This window comes from Passer montanus, unplaced genomic scaffold (assembly GCF_014805655.1).
Source record: "Passer montanus isolate IOZ18808 unplaced genomic scaffold, ASM1480565v1 scaffold22, whole genome shotgun sequence".
NCBI classification, from domain to species: Eukaryota; Metazoa; Chordata; class Aves; order Passeriformes; family Passeridae; genus Passer; species Passer montanus.
Genome location: NW_024366815.1, coordinates 440,558 through 458,972, shown reverse-complemented (window position 1 = coordinate 458,972; position 18,415 = coordinate 440,558). Strand labels below are relative to the sequence as shown.

At 41.5% G+C, this 18,415-nt stretch overlaps 1 protein-coding gene across 1 annotated transcript in view; it reads left to right on the top strand.

Annotated features, from left to right (window-relative positions):
- The first annotated feature begins 639 nt into the window (after positions 1–639).
- The window catches only part of CCBE1 (collagen and calcium binding EGF domains 1), a 99,740-nt gene continuing 81,964 nt past the window's right edge, over positions 640–18,415 (top strand). Inside the window, exons 1-5 of the mRNA XM_039710011.1 lie at positions 640–885; positions 1,482–1,563; positions 2,395–2,580; positions 2,752–3,139; positions 3,291–3,371. Of these exons, the coding sequence (XP_039565945.1) occupies positions 640–885; positions 1,482–1,563; positions 2,395–2,580; positions 2,752–3,139; positions 3,291–3,371 (983 nt within the window). The remainder of the gene's footprint in view (positions 886–1,481; positions 1,564–2,394; positions 2,581–2,751; positions 3,140–3,290; positions 3,372–18,415) is intronic.

Below are 18,415 nucleotides of genomic sequence, written 5' to 3'. Positions count from 1 at the left end.
CTGAAGACTGCAGTGAAACATCTGAAAAAAACCAGCCAACTAACCAAAAAATCCCTGTGCTCCCCTACCCCCACCCTTCCTCCCTAAACATCATGGTCATAAGCTCTTCTAAATGTGAGAGTAGAAAGGGGATAAAAATAATCTTCTGTTGAGGATCACTATCAAAGTTTCAAATCTCTAGCATGCATTTTTCCTGAGCCTAATACAACTGCCCTAGTGGTGATCAGTGAGTAGTAGATAATTAATAATGGCTCAAGATGTTCAGGCATGCAAACAACCTCTGTATTTCTAAGGAGTCAGGGGTGCTCTTACACCCTTCTCCTCCTGTTCAGAGACGGTGCCTTTCCACTACAGAAAAAGCCTCTTTGAAGGCAGTGATCAAGGTTTGCTTCTAGGCTATTTCAGTTACCAGCTATATCCAGAAAGGAACTTGAATTTGTATTATTAATTCAACAACATAATTATGAATGAACTGCAGGAAACAATGCATCTTCTTCCTATGTAAACAGTGTAAATAAAACTTCTGATAAGCACTTTACTGCATTGATTTCCTCATTCTTTCCTTTGAGACTGTTCCAAAGTTTAGTGTGCAGCTTAATCAACTTCATACGTGCTTGAGTTGGGCAAGTCAAAACTAACATGACCCCGCACAAGAAAAAGCATCCCTCGCACGAGAAATCCCATTCTGCTTATTTACTATATATGAAAACAGCCCCAGCCATTCCTTCCCGGAGGCAACAGGAACTTTTCCATGTTTCCTTAACCACCGTCACCCTTCAACACTTTTCAGGACGAAAGCCTTGCTCTCAGGATGACCCCGGCTGCGTGGTCATTAAAGCTGAGATGGAGCTGATGAAGCAAAATGACCAAACCTCCAACTTTAATGTAGTTGCAATATAGTTATTGCAACAGCTGCAATATAGTTACCAAATGCAAAGTATGGTGCTGTTTAACCTCTCTTTTCTGTCAACTGTTGATCACACTGAAATTCTTTTCAATATAAAACTTTGGGCCCTGCTTTGGTGAAGAGTTGAGCACAGGATTAACTTCATCTGCAGGTTACCATCTTTAAATTAGCAAGGCTGTTAGCATGGGTTAAATAAATACATGTGTAAGTTAATAATAATATTTTTTAATTAAAAAGATAACAGTGTGTTGATACAGTGCTATGTGGGTGGCAAGGATTAAAGAACAGGCAGGGAGACAAGTTAAGTACTTCAGGTAGTGAATCAGATCTTCACTGAGTGGCAAAAGTTCTGGAAAAAAGCCACCTTTTTGGAAGCATACTTATGCCAGGCCTATATTCAGGCCTTTTAAAATCACAGTCCTTCTGCATTCATGGCACTTGGGTCTGGACTGGAAATCATCCAATGGGTTTCGGCTCTGTGCTCTGGGATTCAATCTCTTCAAAAAAGAAGCGTTTTGGGAGGGTCGGTGACCACTTCTGGAATGTGTTAAATTAAATCCTTTGTTATCTATAGACAGACATCACAGGGGTTACAGCAGTGCAAATCTCCTCATTTCAGGCCTTGTCACTGGATACTTTCTGCTTGGAGCGGGAGGGTAAGGAACACGATGTGGAGACAGGTGTCTCCTGAGCTCTGGGGTCCAAGCACCCAGATCTTGCTTTTGTTCCTGTTATCTCCAAATCAGGAGAAGCTGCCTGGGAAAGGTGAGGGCTTAGCCCTGTGAGAAAGACCCACAGTTTTCTCTGGCTTCAAGACAGCAAGTCCTGTCTTTGCTTACTCATTATTTGTATAAAGGAAAAAGAAGTAATTATGACAGAATAAACATCTGAAACATCCTCTTGAGAGCAAAAGCCAAAACAAGTGGGGAAAAAAGTCTGCTGTGCAGCACTCCTTTGCTTAACTGAGCACAGGAGTACAGATAATGTACATTGCTGCCTAGAGGAAAGAAATACCTTGAAGCTGGCAGTTCACAGCACAGGCAGGCCATGGTGACAGTGTATGATGTGCTAGTCAGGAAAAACTTCTGAAAAATCCCATAATTTCCCAGTTAATCTATAGTTAGGTTTTTTCTGGGTACTGGACAACATACCAAAGGGATTAACAGCTTAATCATAGCTGATTCATATATGGGGATCTGCATTGTTTATTCATTTATTTTGTTATCAGGAACTTCCTCTTAGAGACATGGGAAACTGAGGCACAGAATAGTGAAATTACTTGTTTAAATGGTGCCTGTGGCAGCGGGAAAAATAGAAGTGTGTTTCTCAATCTTACACCCTTTTGTTACTCCTGTGCTGGTTTAACAGACGAATTACAGCTCCTTGCATAACCCTGACTTTTCTGGCTGTAATGATATATGAGTACAACCCGTTGCTCACATTTCCCTGATTTTTCTGACTGCAAAATTAGGTCTTTTATACCGCAGGTGAAAGTGCTGGAAAGGCTGATTTGCACCCTGTCATGTCCCCGGAGCTTTTGGTACTCGTGGGAAGTTACGTGGTGATCAAAGCAAATGCATCTGCCCAACACTTTGCAAAGGCACAGTCGCTCCGCAGGTTCGCTCCCCTGGTCCCGAGCAGTTTAACCGTGAAAAGAGGATATGGCAAAGCGGGCCGGACCTGATGCGCTGCTTTGCCGGAGTCTGCTGTCATTCATCTCCGTCTTTATGAATGGCGGGGAAGCGGCAGCTGTACACAAGGACAAACAGCCGTCGCAGCAGAGATGCTTTGAACTGCTCTGCTCCCTTGGGGAAGAGATTTGAGATAAAGCCGAATCTGGAAAGCATCAGTGGCGGTGCACCGAGACACGCTGATCCCCCCACGCCGCTCGGGACCTTTCCACGACTTTCTTTCCCCCTCACCCTGCGGCGGGCACCCTTGTCCCCCCTCTTCCCCGCGCTGCCCGCAGCCGGGAGCGGAGCGCGGCTTCGCGGGGCTGCGTCTCGATGTCCCCCTCACTCCCGCCGCACATCTGGCCGCCGCCCCGCCGCGGGGCAGCATCTGCCGGCACATCTGGGCGCGCGCGGCCCCTCCCCGCGGGCACATCTGCCGGCGGCGGGGGGCGGCCCCGCGGGGGCGGCCGGCCGGCAGCCTGGCCCCGCTCCGGCTGCTGCTGCTCCTGGCGCTGGGACACGGCTGGACCTACCGGGAGGAGCCGCAGGACGGCGACAGGTGGGTGTTGCGGCGGCGAGGCTGCTTCTGTGCGCGTCCTCCGCATCTGCCGCCTTCTTTTTCTTTTTTCCTGCCTTCTGGGTTTTTGGTGTTTTGTGTTTGTTTTTTTTTTTTTTGTTTTTTTTTAATACTCCGACTCCCCGCCTTGCAGGGAGGTTTGCTCCGAGAACAAAATCGCCACCACCCGGTACCCCTGCCTGAAGCCCACGGGAGAGCTCACCACCTGCTTCAGGTGAGCGCCGCAGCCGCGGAGGGCAGAGGGGGCGCGGGGCTCACGCGTGTCCGCGGCCGGGACCCGCTGCCCGCGGGGAAGGCGGGGGGGACACACGCGTGTGGGTGTCAGGCTCAGGGACGGCAGCTGTGCCGGCTGTTTGTCCCCTCCCCTGCTCTGTGCTAGCCCACCCCGGCATTCCCACCACCCCGTGGACCGCGGAGCAGGTAACTTGGTCACATCCCTGCCGCGTTCCGCATCTCCCCTGGCGAGTCCTGCAGCTGTCCCAGGGAAGGGGTTCGGCAACTCGCTGCAAACGTCACCTCCGAGACATCGCTGGAGAGAGAGGGTGCGTGTGGTTCTCACTGCTGTACCGAAGCCACAGGCAGTTCTTGATACTGTGAGAGAGGCTTCCTCTGACCTGGGTGTCCGCGACCACATTGGAGCTATAGCTGCCTCAGTGGCAGGATAATCACTGAGATCGTCTGGATCTGTGCTACGCAAAATACATCTCAAGTTAGGTAGATGAATCACTCTCAGAACTGATAACTTCTTCTGGGGGAGAAATTCAGCAGAGGCCCTTCAAATTAAGATGAATCTAATAATGAGTTTTCATTTTTCAGCTATGTGTTTGAGAAACATCATCTGTTTTAATGATGACAGCTGTCCAGAGCTGTCAGAGATTGACAGTGGATGTGCTTTTTTGAAGAGCTGTACACAAAGTATGAGCATGCACATATCTCTTCACAGATGCCCTCAGGTTAGCCTCGTCCTCACAGATGAGATGTTTCATGTATGAAAGCTGCTTCTTATGAGAGGCTGCTTTGTGGAGGCAACTGTGCTCTGCCTGTGTGTGTATGCTTGCATATGGCAAGGAGCCACTTCTGTGTACCAAAAATACGGTAACACATGTAGAAAGTGTTTCAGAGAGTGTCCACTCTTCAGAGAGTGTCCATCTCTTCTGTTTGGCATTCGTTCCAAAGAGCTGTAGACAAACATTGCAGCAACGCTGTCCCTCTCCCGTGCTCTCAGGCTTGTTCATGCCCTCTGGCAGCCACAGCCACTTGGGACAGTGTCCTGCCACTGCCCAGTTCTTAGGAGCATTAGCTTCCTCCCAGTCCCTGGGAAGGTCTTGGCAGGGAATGGAGACCACCCTTCCCTGCATCCGTTTTCTTCTCTCTTTCCTCTCACTGTGAAGGTGAGGCAGAGCCCTCTTACAAGCAGCTCTGTAGCAGCCAGTGGCACCAAATTTTGGAGAGGGACAGTGTGAAGGTTTTGCAGGGAGGGTTTTGCAGGTTCTTTGTTGAATCTGCAGCATTTCTCTGGTTTGGGGGCAGAGCACTGGGGTGGACAAGACTGTTCTGAGTGGGGAGCTACTGAATGAAGAAGCCAGAGTGGGAGCTGCATGAGGCAGCACAGACATGACCATCCTGCTCCTTTGTGTGTGCCCCAAAATCCGTCTGAGGAAAGTGATTCTGCTTTGTGTGTGACAGAGGACGACTACACGGTCTCCACTGGCTGCTATGGACCACTGTGCAAAGAAAGCAGGACTCTGTCCAGCTGCCAAGTCCCACTTGTGCCTTCCTTCATCCTTCCTGAGGTGTTTCTCACCTTTGGACTCTGGTTGTGACGAGCCTTCCTCCCCAGCCTTCCCTCTGCACAATCCCAAATTATATTCACTGTCCCAAATCAGCATAGTCTGAGTGGATGAGAATTTGGAAATTGCTGCATTGACCTCTTGGTTGTTTTAGTTCAGACATTTTCTGTGTCTGTGACTTCCAAGTCTCCCTTGCTTTAAAAAAGAAAAGGATTCCATTTCTATGTGGTCATGTATTTTTGGGGTTTAACCTTCAGGCTTGGGTGAGGGCTCCATTCCTCACCCTGCAAGGTCTCTTCCGTGAGAGATGCACAAGAGCAGGGCAGCAGCTCTGAGAGGGAGCAGCTCTGCTCAGCAGAGCAGCTCTGCACTGAGCACAGACCGAGCTGCAATGTGCTGTCAGCCCTGCCCCTCGGAGCTGTGCCGTGCTCGGCAAGGACCTGCAGCATCACCCACCCGAGGTGGGGAACGCCGGGGGCAGAGCAGCCCCCATTGCTCCTGGTAACAAGGTGTGCTCTCAGCAGGCACGTGGGATTACCCTTGGCAGAACACATTTTAATGTAAGATTCGTTAATATTTTGAGGTTGAGGCTGTTAACAAGATGACAGGAAACTTGCAAGTGTTGACTAATCCTGTAGTGCCTCAAGGCGGATTTTGTTTCATAGGACATTCAGGAGCTTAAGGATTCAGTTTTCATCTCTGGAATGACAACCAACTCTTAAAGAACTTCAGCTTGGTAGAAACTCAGCTGTGGCTTTTAGGAGCTTTCACTCCAGGTTTCAGACGAACTTGATTTTGCTGTTCTATAGTTTATTCTCACAACACTTCATTTTTTATCTTCCTACACATCTTTATCACAGTATTTTATAATGACAATAGTTATGTAATTTATGTACATTGTTAGAGGAAGATAAAGGGGTAGTTAATGTCAGCTTCTATTTACTATTAGCAGACACACCTAACTTCTTTTCTAGGTCAAAGTACCATTTGTGTAGAAATTATACAAAGTGACAAAAAATTTATCATAACACATCAGGCACAAGGCAACATGCACGATTGCTGATGATCTGTTGTGCAATTAGTTAAATAAAATAAGGAATACATATGAAGTTAGATGTCAAAATTCCTGACCAAAATGCTTGATAGAAAGTAATATCATCCTTTTATTCCTCCTGCTGGAATTTGTCATGAAAATCAGCATGTTTTTAGAGCACTTCAATAAAAATAGCATCTTTTCATCACAAAAAGTATTTCTTGATTTTATTTTTTTAACCAGATTTACTCATGATTAAAGATGATCCAAGTTGAGGACCAAGCCAGAAGTGTGGCCAAGCACTGAAAATATACTGGCATTTTTCCCTGTGGTTATAGCAACCACGTACACAATCAGACGTATTTTTTTCTTTTGAATGTGTGCAGTCTGGCCCTTGGTTTAGTTTGATTTGTAATTTTTTATATGTCCTCTGTATTTGTTTTCATAAGAGTACAGAGGAACAGATGCAAAAAGCAGAGGGAGCTTATACAAAATCTCTTCTGTGAAAATCTCATTTAAACTTTTGTGTGTAACTGCATAAAGTACCCAGTACTGCAGTCCTGATGTTCCCATCAGGTAGGTATGGAGAAGAATTTCTGCAGATTTGTTGATAGTGATATGGTCTTATTGAATTCTAACTGTACGCCAAAATTAATCAAATTTTAGGAAATTAGAGCAACATGAGAATATGAAGCCCAGTCTCTTGTTACTGTCTTTTCCAGTTGTTTGGATGTGATGTTAACCTGTTTCACTCTCATACAGACTTCTAAAGACTTTGTTGGCATAAAAAATTACACAAATGTTGCATTTTTCTCCAGTGCCTGTGACAATTCAGTTTGTGCATCCTTGCAGCAGTCCTTTTCATTACAGTCCTTCCTTCATTTCCATTTTAAACAGTGCTCCTGTATGTTTTTGCTCTGGTCCAGAAGGAAAAGCAGCATCTGGGACAGGTGTTCCCTAGTTTCATACTGATTGTGGAGCTGTGTTCCCATAAGTGAGTGGTAGTGGTTATGTCACTTCTGAGTTCAGGTGGATCAATGTCTAATGTGGTACAATTTATTAATTGGAGTTTCTCCCTTTTTAAATACCAACAAGCTTAATTGCCACAGTAACTGTTGTATATTTGGAGAGCTAAATGTTTTACTCAGCTAGAATTCAGAGAGTGTAGTGAATTATTCAGAATTATTCAATAGATGTACTTAGAAACATTTGCTAGTGGGAAGCTGTTAGAAGTCATAGGAAGATTCAAGCATGAAACCTAGGAAAACAAGAACATTTTTATTGCTTGACTGTGCCCATCTCTTTGCCTACTAGACGCTTAAATTATCTTTTACATGAAAGAAATAGTCTTGCTGCTCCTCAGAAAATTTTTATTAAATGTTAAATTAAGGAAACCAGCAGCCCTAAATCAGGCAGATGAAAATTTGGACCTGGACCTGCACATCTGGGAAGAACACTTCAGTCATTGCCTTCATGGACGAAGGGAAGATTTGGGGTTTTTTTCCTTTTATTCAGATGAAACTGTTAGTCTAAATTAGTTGACAAAATGGATTATTTTTAAAACAAGTAGACTATTGACATGGTAAGAGAGATTATCCTTCTTTCTCTGGCATCACCATAAGTAGTCTCCTGCATTTTTTGCTGAAAAAGATGCATGCAAGGACAGGTTATACCCTGATTTTATGTGTATAGTGATGGAGACTTCTCCTGTCCTTCCTTCTCCAGGACCAGCAAGGTCCTGAAGTTTAGAATTAGGGTGCTGGGCACAACAATTCTAGATAATGATGGTGAAATCATTGTAAAGATGAGCCAAACCTTTACATATGTCTCCAAACAAGCTAAATAAGCTCCATGGTGTGGAACTTAAATCTTGGCTAAGAACCTAATCTGTAACCTTTTTTTTTTTTTTTTTTTTTTTTTTTTTAGTATTTTACAAGCAAGATCTTTTAAATAGGACAAACACATTTCAGTGTAGGTTGTCAGCTTCTTCATCTGATAGTTAGCAGCTACAAGTATTTTGCATAAGTCCTTCCAGCAGTTCATGTTTCAAATTATGCTGTAAAAAATTGTTCTACACTTCCTAACAAAAAGACAATTCAAACATATTGTGAAGGAGAATGCATATATATTTATACCCTACTTTGTTCTGATGCTAAACAGAGATCACAAGCATTTCTTTTTACCCTCTTCAATGCTGATACTAGTGGTGAAGCCTACTATTTTTTATAGACTGTATAATTTTGCACATTCTTAAAAGATAAAAGTAATTGCAAATAAGTTGGATTGTAGCTGTTTCACAAGGAGCAGCACTTTCACTAATATGCCCTTGGGGACTATATGCAATTCCTTCTTCCCAGATACTCAGCAAGCATGTAGCAGAGCTTTCCAACATGAGAAAAAATTGCTGGATATAGTTTTGGAGCTTTCAGCTGGAGTAAGCAGGGATAACCTTCTGTCATCTTATCTTCTGACTTTACTTTTCATAAATTTCTTTTTTATAGTTGCTATTGCATTTCCTCTCTGAAGTTTTGCTGACTATTCCATATCATTAAAAGAGCTCCAACTGATTTAAGTTAAACAAGAAACTAACCTGATTACAGCAAACTACTGCCTAATCTCCAGTTATCTTGAAGGGAAATACACTGCATAGTAGAATTTTGCTGAAAATTTAGAGAGAACATGATCTCAAACTTTGTATTGGTTTCAGAAAAGTAAACATACAGAATATGCATATATATACACATTTTAAAAAAAATCTTCCAGGGAATTGTGATCACAGGTAGAACTTTGTACATATCTATGAATAAAATTTTTTTCAATACAGTACTTTTTTTTTTACAAAACGGTGTATGCTACAATGGTGCCAAGAGATTCTTCCTATCTTTCCTAGATTTTTTTTCTCACTATTGCTTTGGAAGTAGCACCTTCAAGTTGTATGGTTCTGATTGCATTCAGTCTTGAGTTTCATTCATTTTTCTTTGCTGTGATTGCCAAGGGAACAGATTGCTCATAGCTACTGAGACACCTTGTGAACATCTGCTGGTTAAGGGCAACACCAACACCACACAGTTGTCTTTAGGCTTCCACACTACACTTAGGGGGCCATGACTTTCTGTGTCACTTCTCTGTCTCAGGTGCAGAGAATAAGAAACCTAATTATTTCTGGGTTTTGGTGATGTTAGGGACACCTGAGATCTCAGCAGATGTGGATGACACTGGCTGCAGCAGAGGCTCCTGCCCCAAAACGTGGTGTCCTGTGGGTTTCCTGTGCAGTGTCTCCTCTGTAAGGCCAATTCACTACAAAATGAAACAATTTAATTAATGGTCTTAAAGAACGCTGTGTAATTACTGTGAGTGGTGCTCTCAGGTACGATGTGCTAATTAAAGGATGAGGTCAGGCGAGTGGTCGTTCATGTAGTCCAGGAGTTTTTGATGTTCACATCAAAGCAGTTTGGAGAATTTTAGAACTGGCAAGCCAAGAGCTTTATGATAAGTGCCCTGCTTGGTGGTTTGATTGATAATGAAACCCAGGTGCTTTGCATTATGGTTTTCATCTACAGAATATAGGGTTAAATATGAACTGACTTTGCTGGCCATGTCGTCTAGCTCAGAGACTCCAGACAAACAAAATAGTAGCCCCAGGGCCTCCCATGCCTGATACGAAATAGGTAATAAAAATAGGCCGCCAAAGGGAACATGACGTTTGTAATTATCTTAAGTATTGTATATGTTCCCTAAGGTCAGGCTGTTTTGTCCTTAAAAAAGTGATTGTAGTCTCTCCTGCTAACAGCAGGATGTTATTAATACTTGTATTACTGCTCCCATTGTGGTAGACACCCATTGAGCTGAGTTGTGCTGCTCTGATTGCAGACAAAACAGGCAAGACAGAAAAGGCAGGAATGGAAGGATAAATATATGGAGCAGCAGTGAAGAGAAAGGACAAAACACCCAGGGGCATGCAGCAAGCAGAAAAAAGAACTGATACAGCCATAAAAAGACAAAAATTCTGTCTTTGTGGTGGTTTGTGTGACAGATACGTGTGTGACAGAAAGGAGGTAGTCACTCCCCAAAGAAGTATAATTTAAATACTTCCAGGCTTCTATTTAAGTTGAACCCATAAAAACAAAACATCAGCCAAAATCAGACAAAAACCCGCACGCACGCACTCCTGGGAGGATTCCTGTTCTCCCAGCTAGACTTGGAGCTAAGCTACAGGCCCTGATGCATCTTCCCTTGACAGCCTCTCCCCTTCCTTCCTTCCTCAGTCTGGAAAATCTCTCTCCCTCTCTGTCCCTCTCTGTGTCTGTGCAGGGGCAGGAGGGACAACTTACAGGCAGATATTTAAATTTCCCTTTCAGTCCTTACTCTGTTCAGATTGCCTGCGTTCCTTGTCATAGCAAAGAGGTTTTGGGAAAAAGTTAAGCATGAAATATTTAAACTACTTGTGGAAAAGTAGATCAGGCTTGCTAAAGATCCCAGGTAAGACAGGGTTGCCCATATTCTGCTGTGAAAGCCATTGCCCAGTACAAAGAACATGTGAGCAATAGGTTTTTTGAGACCTCTGCTGTGCAGTTCTGTTTTTCCTTCATTGCATGTGTGGAAGGGAACAAGGGTCACGTGTATGTGGGGAACAAGGTCACACGAAGCAGGTATGAGGGAGATGCCTGATGTTGATGTACAGATAAGCAGTTACCCTGTACCTGGGATAGATCTCATTTCAGATTGCACTCACTCTTGTGCAGTGATGGTCATTTGGGCAGGTGTGATTTTGGATTTCACTGAGATTGTGATGAATTCTTACAGCCTTGAGTTTAATATTTTGGTTTGGCCTCCATCTCAGTGCCCTGAGTTGTGAGATGACTTTTGTCTCCAAGTGTGAGTCACTGCTGGGTGCCCAGTACCCACGTCACTCAGCTGGAGCTGTTGGGGATGGCACAGGGCTTTGTCATAAATCACTGACAGGGAGAAAGGTCTCTCCTCTCTGGAGACCTTGTGTTGCCTACATCTCATTCCGACCACATGGATCACTCCAGGGTTCCTCTTTTCAATTGTGCCCACCACCCCAAACAAGCAAAGCTGATTTTGATTTGCAGTAAAAAAAAGCTTTCCCCAAAGTCTGCTCAGATTTTTTTTCTCTGTGTTGTCCATTTTCTGTTTGCTCGGTTTCAGTTTTCAAACTAATAGGAGTTTCTTTTATAAACTAACAGTAGCAAATGTCACCCTGCTGCTCTACTTTGCCAGTTCTTCTATGTGGTTCCAATTGTAAGCAGGAACAATAGAAAGCAGAATCCATACAGTGCTGACTTGATTTCTTCTTGGCCTAGTAAAAAAAGCAATTTGTTTGCATCTCCTCGAGAGTAGCTCTGTTTAACAGTTGAGGAGGAAAACAATTTCAGTTTTAGACAGTAATCTCAGAGCTTAGTGTTTGGAAAATCGTTCTCCCTTAAAGAGTGTTTTCCATTGTGTTATGTTGATTTCATTGCTGATCCTGGTTCAAAAAATGAAGTACAAGACCATCAAGCATTTAGCATGCATCCAGCTATTGTAAATAATTTCTTCTGAGTTTCTTTGTTAGTTTCAAGTTCTAACCACATTCGTTTTAATTGACAATCAGTGCTGTAATTGAAATGAGGTGAAATACGTAGTGTTTGTACTAACTGTATAAATTTTAGCAGCCACTCAGTAGTAAACACACATTAAACAGAAGTCTTCTCCATCCTTTTCGAATGGACTGGAAGATAAAGTGGTGCAGACACAGTGCTTTAAGTGGAAAGAGAGGCAAAATCTAAGCTATAATCCAAGTTTTTAAGTGGATCATTTTTTGGAAAAATGAATAAGCATATTATAGGTCAATGGCAAGTTGTTGTAGAGTGTGAGTTTGGAGAAATATAAAACAGTATTCATCTGGGCTAGAAAACATATTATTTCTCTTTCTATGGAAAAATTATTGGTGCATAGCTTCCAGCATAAAGTAACAGTGTTCATGTTGGCTTCATTATGTCATTATCAGCCCTCAAGGAGGAAGGTTGACCACCTAATTCTCTGTAACAAAGTGTGCATGTCCACAAAGTTGTACTGTATAGTCTTCAAAATGGATGAAGAAATACAAAAAGTGTTATTATAATATCTCATGAAAAATGAATGAATGCTGAAAACACAGAAATTTTTGAAAATACACCCAGAAAAGAAGTGTGCTCAGAACTCTGTATAAGAGGGAGAAAATAACTTTATTGGATGCATTTTTTCTTTGTAAATAACTTCCTGCCCAGAGCTCCAGTGTCTCTGTGGAATGTTAATATTTCTGTGATCACATTCAACACATTTAATGTATGTTGTAAACAGGACATCTTTCCTACTCAATAAGATGTTATTATCATACTCAATTTTCACTAAAGAGTTTATTATCATAGCTGCACCAAAATAGTGGTGTCATTTCCTAAACACTGCTCTCTGGAATTCTGACAAAACCCCTTAGTTTAGAGATTATTGCCTTGGAGAGTTGAAACAAAAATAGCCAAAGGGAAAATTATTTAATCTTTAAAACAGCATCTGTGGGAAGAGGAAAAAAACAGGTGAAAACAGGTTTTTTGGGGGTTTTTTTGGTAGTTGTTAGTATTTGAGAAGTGGAGGGTGAGAAAGAGACTTGAGGGACCAGGACTAGAGCTACTGTTTGGTAAATGCTTAATGCTACTGGGAATATGTGCTTTTAACTGCAGCTTCCTGAGGCAGGAGTAAGGAGCAGTGGCAGACAGACAATGCTGGCAGCCACGGCTGATCTTTGGAATTCTGTAGCATGATGAACCCAGCTGTTGGTCTGCACAGTGGCTTGGACAGTCTAAGGGCAAGTGGTGCCTCAGACTGTGACTCTTGTGGTGCCTCAGACCTTGATTTCTTGATATATTACTTAATAGGCCACTTGTATGCAAAATACTATGTTTGCTTAGGCAGTTGTAGGAAGGTTATTTTGATGTATATTTGGACTTTAACAGTTTATTAGGGTTTTCTGTTTGTTTTGTTTTCCCTGAGGAAAGTGTGTTTCTATTCTACTGGACTTGCCTGGAGGCCTGGGGAGATAAGGAACCTATTGCAGATAGGTCATTGTGGGGGCTTTGTGGTTTTTTTGTTGTTTGGTTTAGTTTGGGACTTTTTACTTATTTGTTTTGTTTGTTTCTTTGTTTTGTTTGTTAGTTTGTTGTTTCGTTTGTGGGGGTTTGTTTGCTTTTAATTTAATGGGGTTTGGGGTTTTTTTTTTAGAGTTTTCATGCAAAAGTATTCATTTCATGCTCTTCTCATTTTAAAACTAAGAAACATAAAATGGAACAGGGAATATAATTAGAAATAGAGAAGGTGGGATTCGTTTTTATTCTACCTCATCCTGCTCACCTTCCAGCTTGTCTAGTAGCAAACCAGAAGATACAGAACGTGCTACTTCCAAGGGGATTGTCCTGCTTAGTGTCACACTTCAGCTCCCTACATTTCTAGCTTCCATCAATAAACAGTAAATTGGGGATGACAGAGGGAACTGGGACAATCTGACACTTCCCATATTTCTATTATTTCTGTTCAGAGTCTGCTTTAGGAGTCCAGGTTCCCAGTTCTTTTCACTGTATATGATCAATGAGGAGAAAGGGAAAGCTTGCTTCACAGCAAGCTAACATGATATTTCCTCTTAGTTTTAAAACTTAAAGAGAAATGGAAATTTTGCTGTCATATAATCTCAGCAAAGAGCTTTATCCACAAGGTTCTGTAAAGACAGACCTGCATTCCTGAATCTCCTCTGGGTTTGAAGTAATGTTAGAGTGCAATCAAACCTTCTCCTTGTGTTTGATCTTAAATTAGGCCCTTTTCCTGCAGAAATTTTTCTGTGTGGCACAGAAAAGGAGGAGCTTAAGAACATTTTATGATTGTGTCTGCAGGACTGGCCCCTTTTCAATTTTTCTTAGAAGCTCACCTCTGTTAAAAGATGTCTCTCTTAGTCCCTGCATAGGTACTAAAGAGGTCGTATGAAAAGATTTGCAGAGGTTTGCATTTCCATAGCTCTGCTGACTTCCCTGGACCTACACCAAAGTGCGTCAGTTGGGGAATTCTTCATAATTATTCTTAGCATTCCATGAAAAAAAAAAAAAGAATGCAGAAAGATGTTAAAGCAGATTGAACACATCTTACCAACAAAGCAAATTCTCTGCCTGGTTTTCCAGGCTGAGATTCTTGGCCAGAGTCTTGTTTTTGCTGTTTGTTGTCCTCGCCCTGACCCACACTTGAATTTGTGGTTTTATTGACTGTGCTGGAAGGGTCCTGGACAGTGCCCCTCCAGATTTACATCGGTGGGAGCACTGTGATCCAGGGAGGCAGTGGGGTTCAGCCTTAGAAGGGGCTTGCCAGGAGTCCAGTTCTAGGTCCTGGGCTTCATTTCTCTGCTCCTCAAGGAGCTGTATCATGCCAAATTCTGCTTTCAGTTACCCACTAAACTTCTCTATAGGATGTCAGTATTACCTAATTCTCCAGCTATAAAATGGAGGGGAAAGCCTAATTTATGCCTCACAGAGAAGAAAGAGAACATGAAAACTTATGCTGAAGATGTAGCACTCCTGTTACAGCAAAGAAAATTGCTGTAAATCAAATGTTCTAATGCTAGACTTTGTTTACTTCAGTGATTTGCTGTCATTCCAGTTCAACAAAATACTACTGTTTGAGATAAGAAGAAAAAAATGCACATTTTTAAAAGTATATTTTTTCATATCCACCAAGAGACAAATTAGATTTTTTGAGATGTTTTCTTATGTTTCAAAAGTATCCAGAGTATTTGCACAGTGGGAGTAAGCTAATGGTACATCACTGGAACATCTCCAGTGAAAATAACTGTGGCAGAGTGAAAAGAGCAGTAGAAAATAAGTAGTCAGGAACAACAATGGCAAAAATACACATATATTTATTTATACATCCTTGTTTGCAGTATAGACCTCTGGATATTTTTAAATACCAGTAAAAGTAGACCTCAAACATTTTCATTGACCTTACAGTCATTACACTTATAAGTACTTCCAATGAAAAGAAAACTCTTCCAAGAAATTTTCCTCAAGGACTTGACAAAGATTTAATACAGGACAAATATATATTCAGGATGGAATTAGAGGGAAAATTTTCCTGTGTTCAGATTCTTCTTAATTGTGTATTAGGCCTGAAGATCCTGGCTGTATTCCATATTGTTCCATTTGTTGCTTGCCTCTGTAAGGCTTCTCTTTTGGAAGAAAGAACCAAACAAATCTAGCAACCCTTTTATTAAATGCCATCTTGACCTTGTTTCCTGGAAATATAATGGCCCAAAGGATGAAAAATTACAGCAAGTGTTTATTACTGAAATCCAGTCTCAGTTGTGAGAAGATTAAGTGTTTCAAAAGATTTAATATCCTGCCTGCTTCAATGGGATGCATGTGGAAAAGAGCTGCGAAGCAGCAGAGAACTGAAAATGGCTGTGTGATGTCTTGCTCTGTAGGCATGTGGTTGATATTTGTGGGAAATGCTTTAGAACATGAGTTTTAGAACTGATCCTGACCACATCCCTATTTCCCTGTCAGGCTGCAGGGGAAGACTTGGACCATGTATCCTTACATCATCCCAAACTACCTGATGACAATGCAGAGATAAGCAGAGACTCCCAAAATACAGGTTTGGAAGTCGAGTGTCAATTTGATGTTCTGCAGCTGGATAGCAGTATATGAATGAAAAGCTACCTTGATCCTGATTTTTTTTGGTAGTAAAAATGTAGTACCTAAGCCCATTTGTATGTATGAAAAAGTTTGTTGATGAGGAAGTTTTATTTGGAGAAGCAGAGTCTTGATAAATAGAGAAGTAGATGCTAGCTTCTATTAGAAATAAATTTTATTTTTAAACAGACTAAACTGCAGATTTAAAATAATTCCAAGTTTTCCCTTGTTCCTGGAGACTAAATGAAGTTGTTTGTCTTTGGAGATGCTTTTCCATCTCTAACTGCATTATAGGAAAACATAATCCATTTGAAAGACTACCTGAGACATTTCATGATACCTTTATGAAATGTAGCTTAGTTTATTGGGCAGAACATTTCTTTTGCAACCCTTCCTGAAATACAAGTTTTACGTATAGATGCAAGATGTTTTTCATTATTTGGTAGCAGATACATAGAGCATGGCAGATTATCTGCCTGCTTTACTCAGACTAAATGCACATCTTTGACAGACTGAGAGGCACAGACACCTGCTGCCTTTGGTTTGCATTTTTTCATACTGATTTTCATACAACTTCATTTTATAAATTTCCTTCTTAAAGAGTAAATTTTCCACAATGTATTTTTATGTTAACTGCTCTGAAGGCATTCATAGGCTACATTTGGATGTTTCACCATTCCCTTCGTAAAGTCAATGTTTAGATGGAGGATTAGCCATCCTGAGGTTTTCCTTTTACAGTATAGGGCTGAAAACCATAACAAAAAGAAATTATTTATAAACTTACCATCTCAGCTCTTGGAGTTAGAAAGGTTCTGACAATCTTTTAGCTGTCTGCAGTGGCAAAGTATGGATTCTCTTGGAAGAAGTTTAGGCTGAGATACGACAGCATATGCTCATAAAAATGGTACATAAATTACTCTCTCATTCAAGTGACCATGAATACTTTGTGTTTGGCTTTAATGCCTGTGTACAAAAAAATTAGCTGGAGTCAAAACCTGTTTTGCACCACTAGTGCAAAATGGGTATAGTTCCATTGTATTTGATTGAACTTCTTTAGATTTATGCTGCTTTAAATGATGGTGAAAACAAGATTTCGTCCCTGAAATTCAACTTTTGTGAGGTCTCCCAGTTCCCATCAGGATGAAGTAATTTGATTGTATTTAACAATGAATCATCTAACTCAGCAATTGTTGTGTATGAGCAATTAAGTTCTGGGGTTTTTTAAACTCTTCTGTTTCACCATAGATTTTTAAAGCTATTTTTGATTGTCGGTTATGCAAGATTAAAGGAAATAAAAAAATACCAATAACAAAACAGCAAGAGAAAAAGCCCCAGCAAAACCTTAACAAAACCCAGGTTTCTTGCATAATTTGTTTGGCTGGTCAGCACTTCTGGCTGCTTCTAAATAAATAAATAAAATATATGCAATTATTCTAAAAAGTTGGGAATCTTCAATGAACTGATGTATCTTCACTAAAAACTATGAGGCTTTGTATCTGTCCTGTCAAGATCAGTGTAAGTTTATTCTCAGCCCTGTGATGCCCTAAGAGATGGATGATCTCTTTGGATCTCTTTGAAGCATTTGGATGCTTCAACCCATTGAGTTTGGTATGAGTCCAATGCCTGTGTATCATCTGAGGACCTGTGCTCAAGTAGAGGTTACGTGGAATAAAATAATTGGGAGGGAGCAGTTAATCCTGGTATGTGGTAGAACTTTGCAATTTGCTTATGTGAAAAACAAAACCAACAGGTCACAAATGTCACTTTAGAATGTGATCAAGTCTATGTTCAATATCTTTGTCAGGTCAAAGAGGAGGATGCTCTGTATTCCTTCACCTTCAGATCACTTTCTCAATTCTCTGAATTTTCCTGCATTTATCCCTGAACTGCAGAGTGTAGAAAAGATAATTAATTTTAAGGTTGAGTCTGCTCCTTCCAGATGGTGAGGCAGAACATACTCTCTCTTTTTCCTTGTTAATTATCCAGGAGGCACAGCAGTAGTTTTTGTTACAGGTCTGCATTTTTGCCTTCCTAAATGTGTCATTTTAACTCATGAAGTTTTGCGTAGATCCCCGCAGAGCTGCTGCAAAATTTTCTTTTTTATTTGCTTGCAAATACGATAATTTTGCTAAAACAGTGCAGCAAGTAAGCATCTCTGATGGAAAACACTTCAGCCTTATCAGGAGTCTGGGGAGAGAGTGTAAGTCTGCCAAAGTAGGAATTGGATATGCCCAGGAGGGAAGCCCTGTCAGCATCAGAACATGGCAGGATTACACTGTCCCTGTTCCTTGCTGTGTGACATGGTACCATGCAGTGAATCTGAGAGGAAATTAAAGACATGGATCTGATCACAAATGTAAAACTGCATTTGTAATTTTGATTTTGAACAGAAAATTAGTTGTGGATTATTTTTCTGGGACACATAGATTTGGAAATGTAGAGATGCAGGACAAGTGTCCCTGAAACCACCTGTCTGTCATGGCAGCGACAAGGAAAAATCCATTAACTTGAATAAATAAGGGGAGAATTATGTCTTTGAAAACTTTGGTCTTCTTGTTAGATTTCAGACAAAAACAGAGTGCTTTCCCTGGGGTACCCAGAACTGTGAGGAGGTGCTATGAAGTGCTCCTTTTTCTGTCAACTGAGAAGAGCCAAAGGATATGCATCACAGGGAGAAAACTGCATGCTCTGTCTGCTTTAGAGATGTCATTCTAGTCAGATTTCCTTCAGT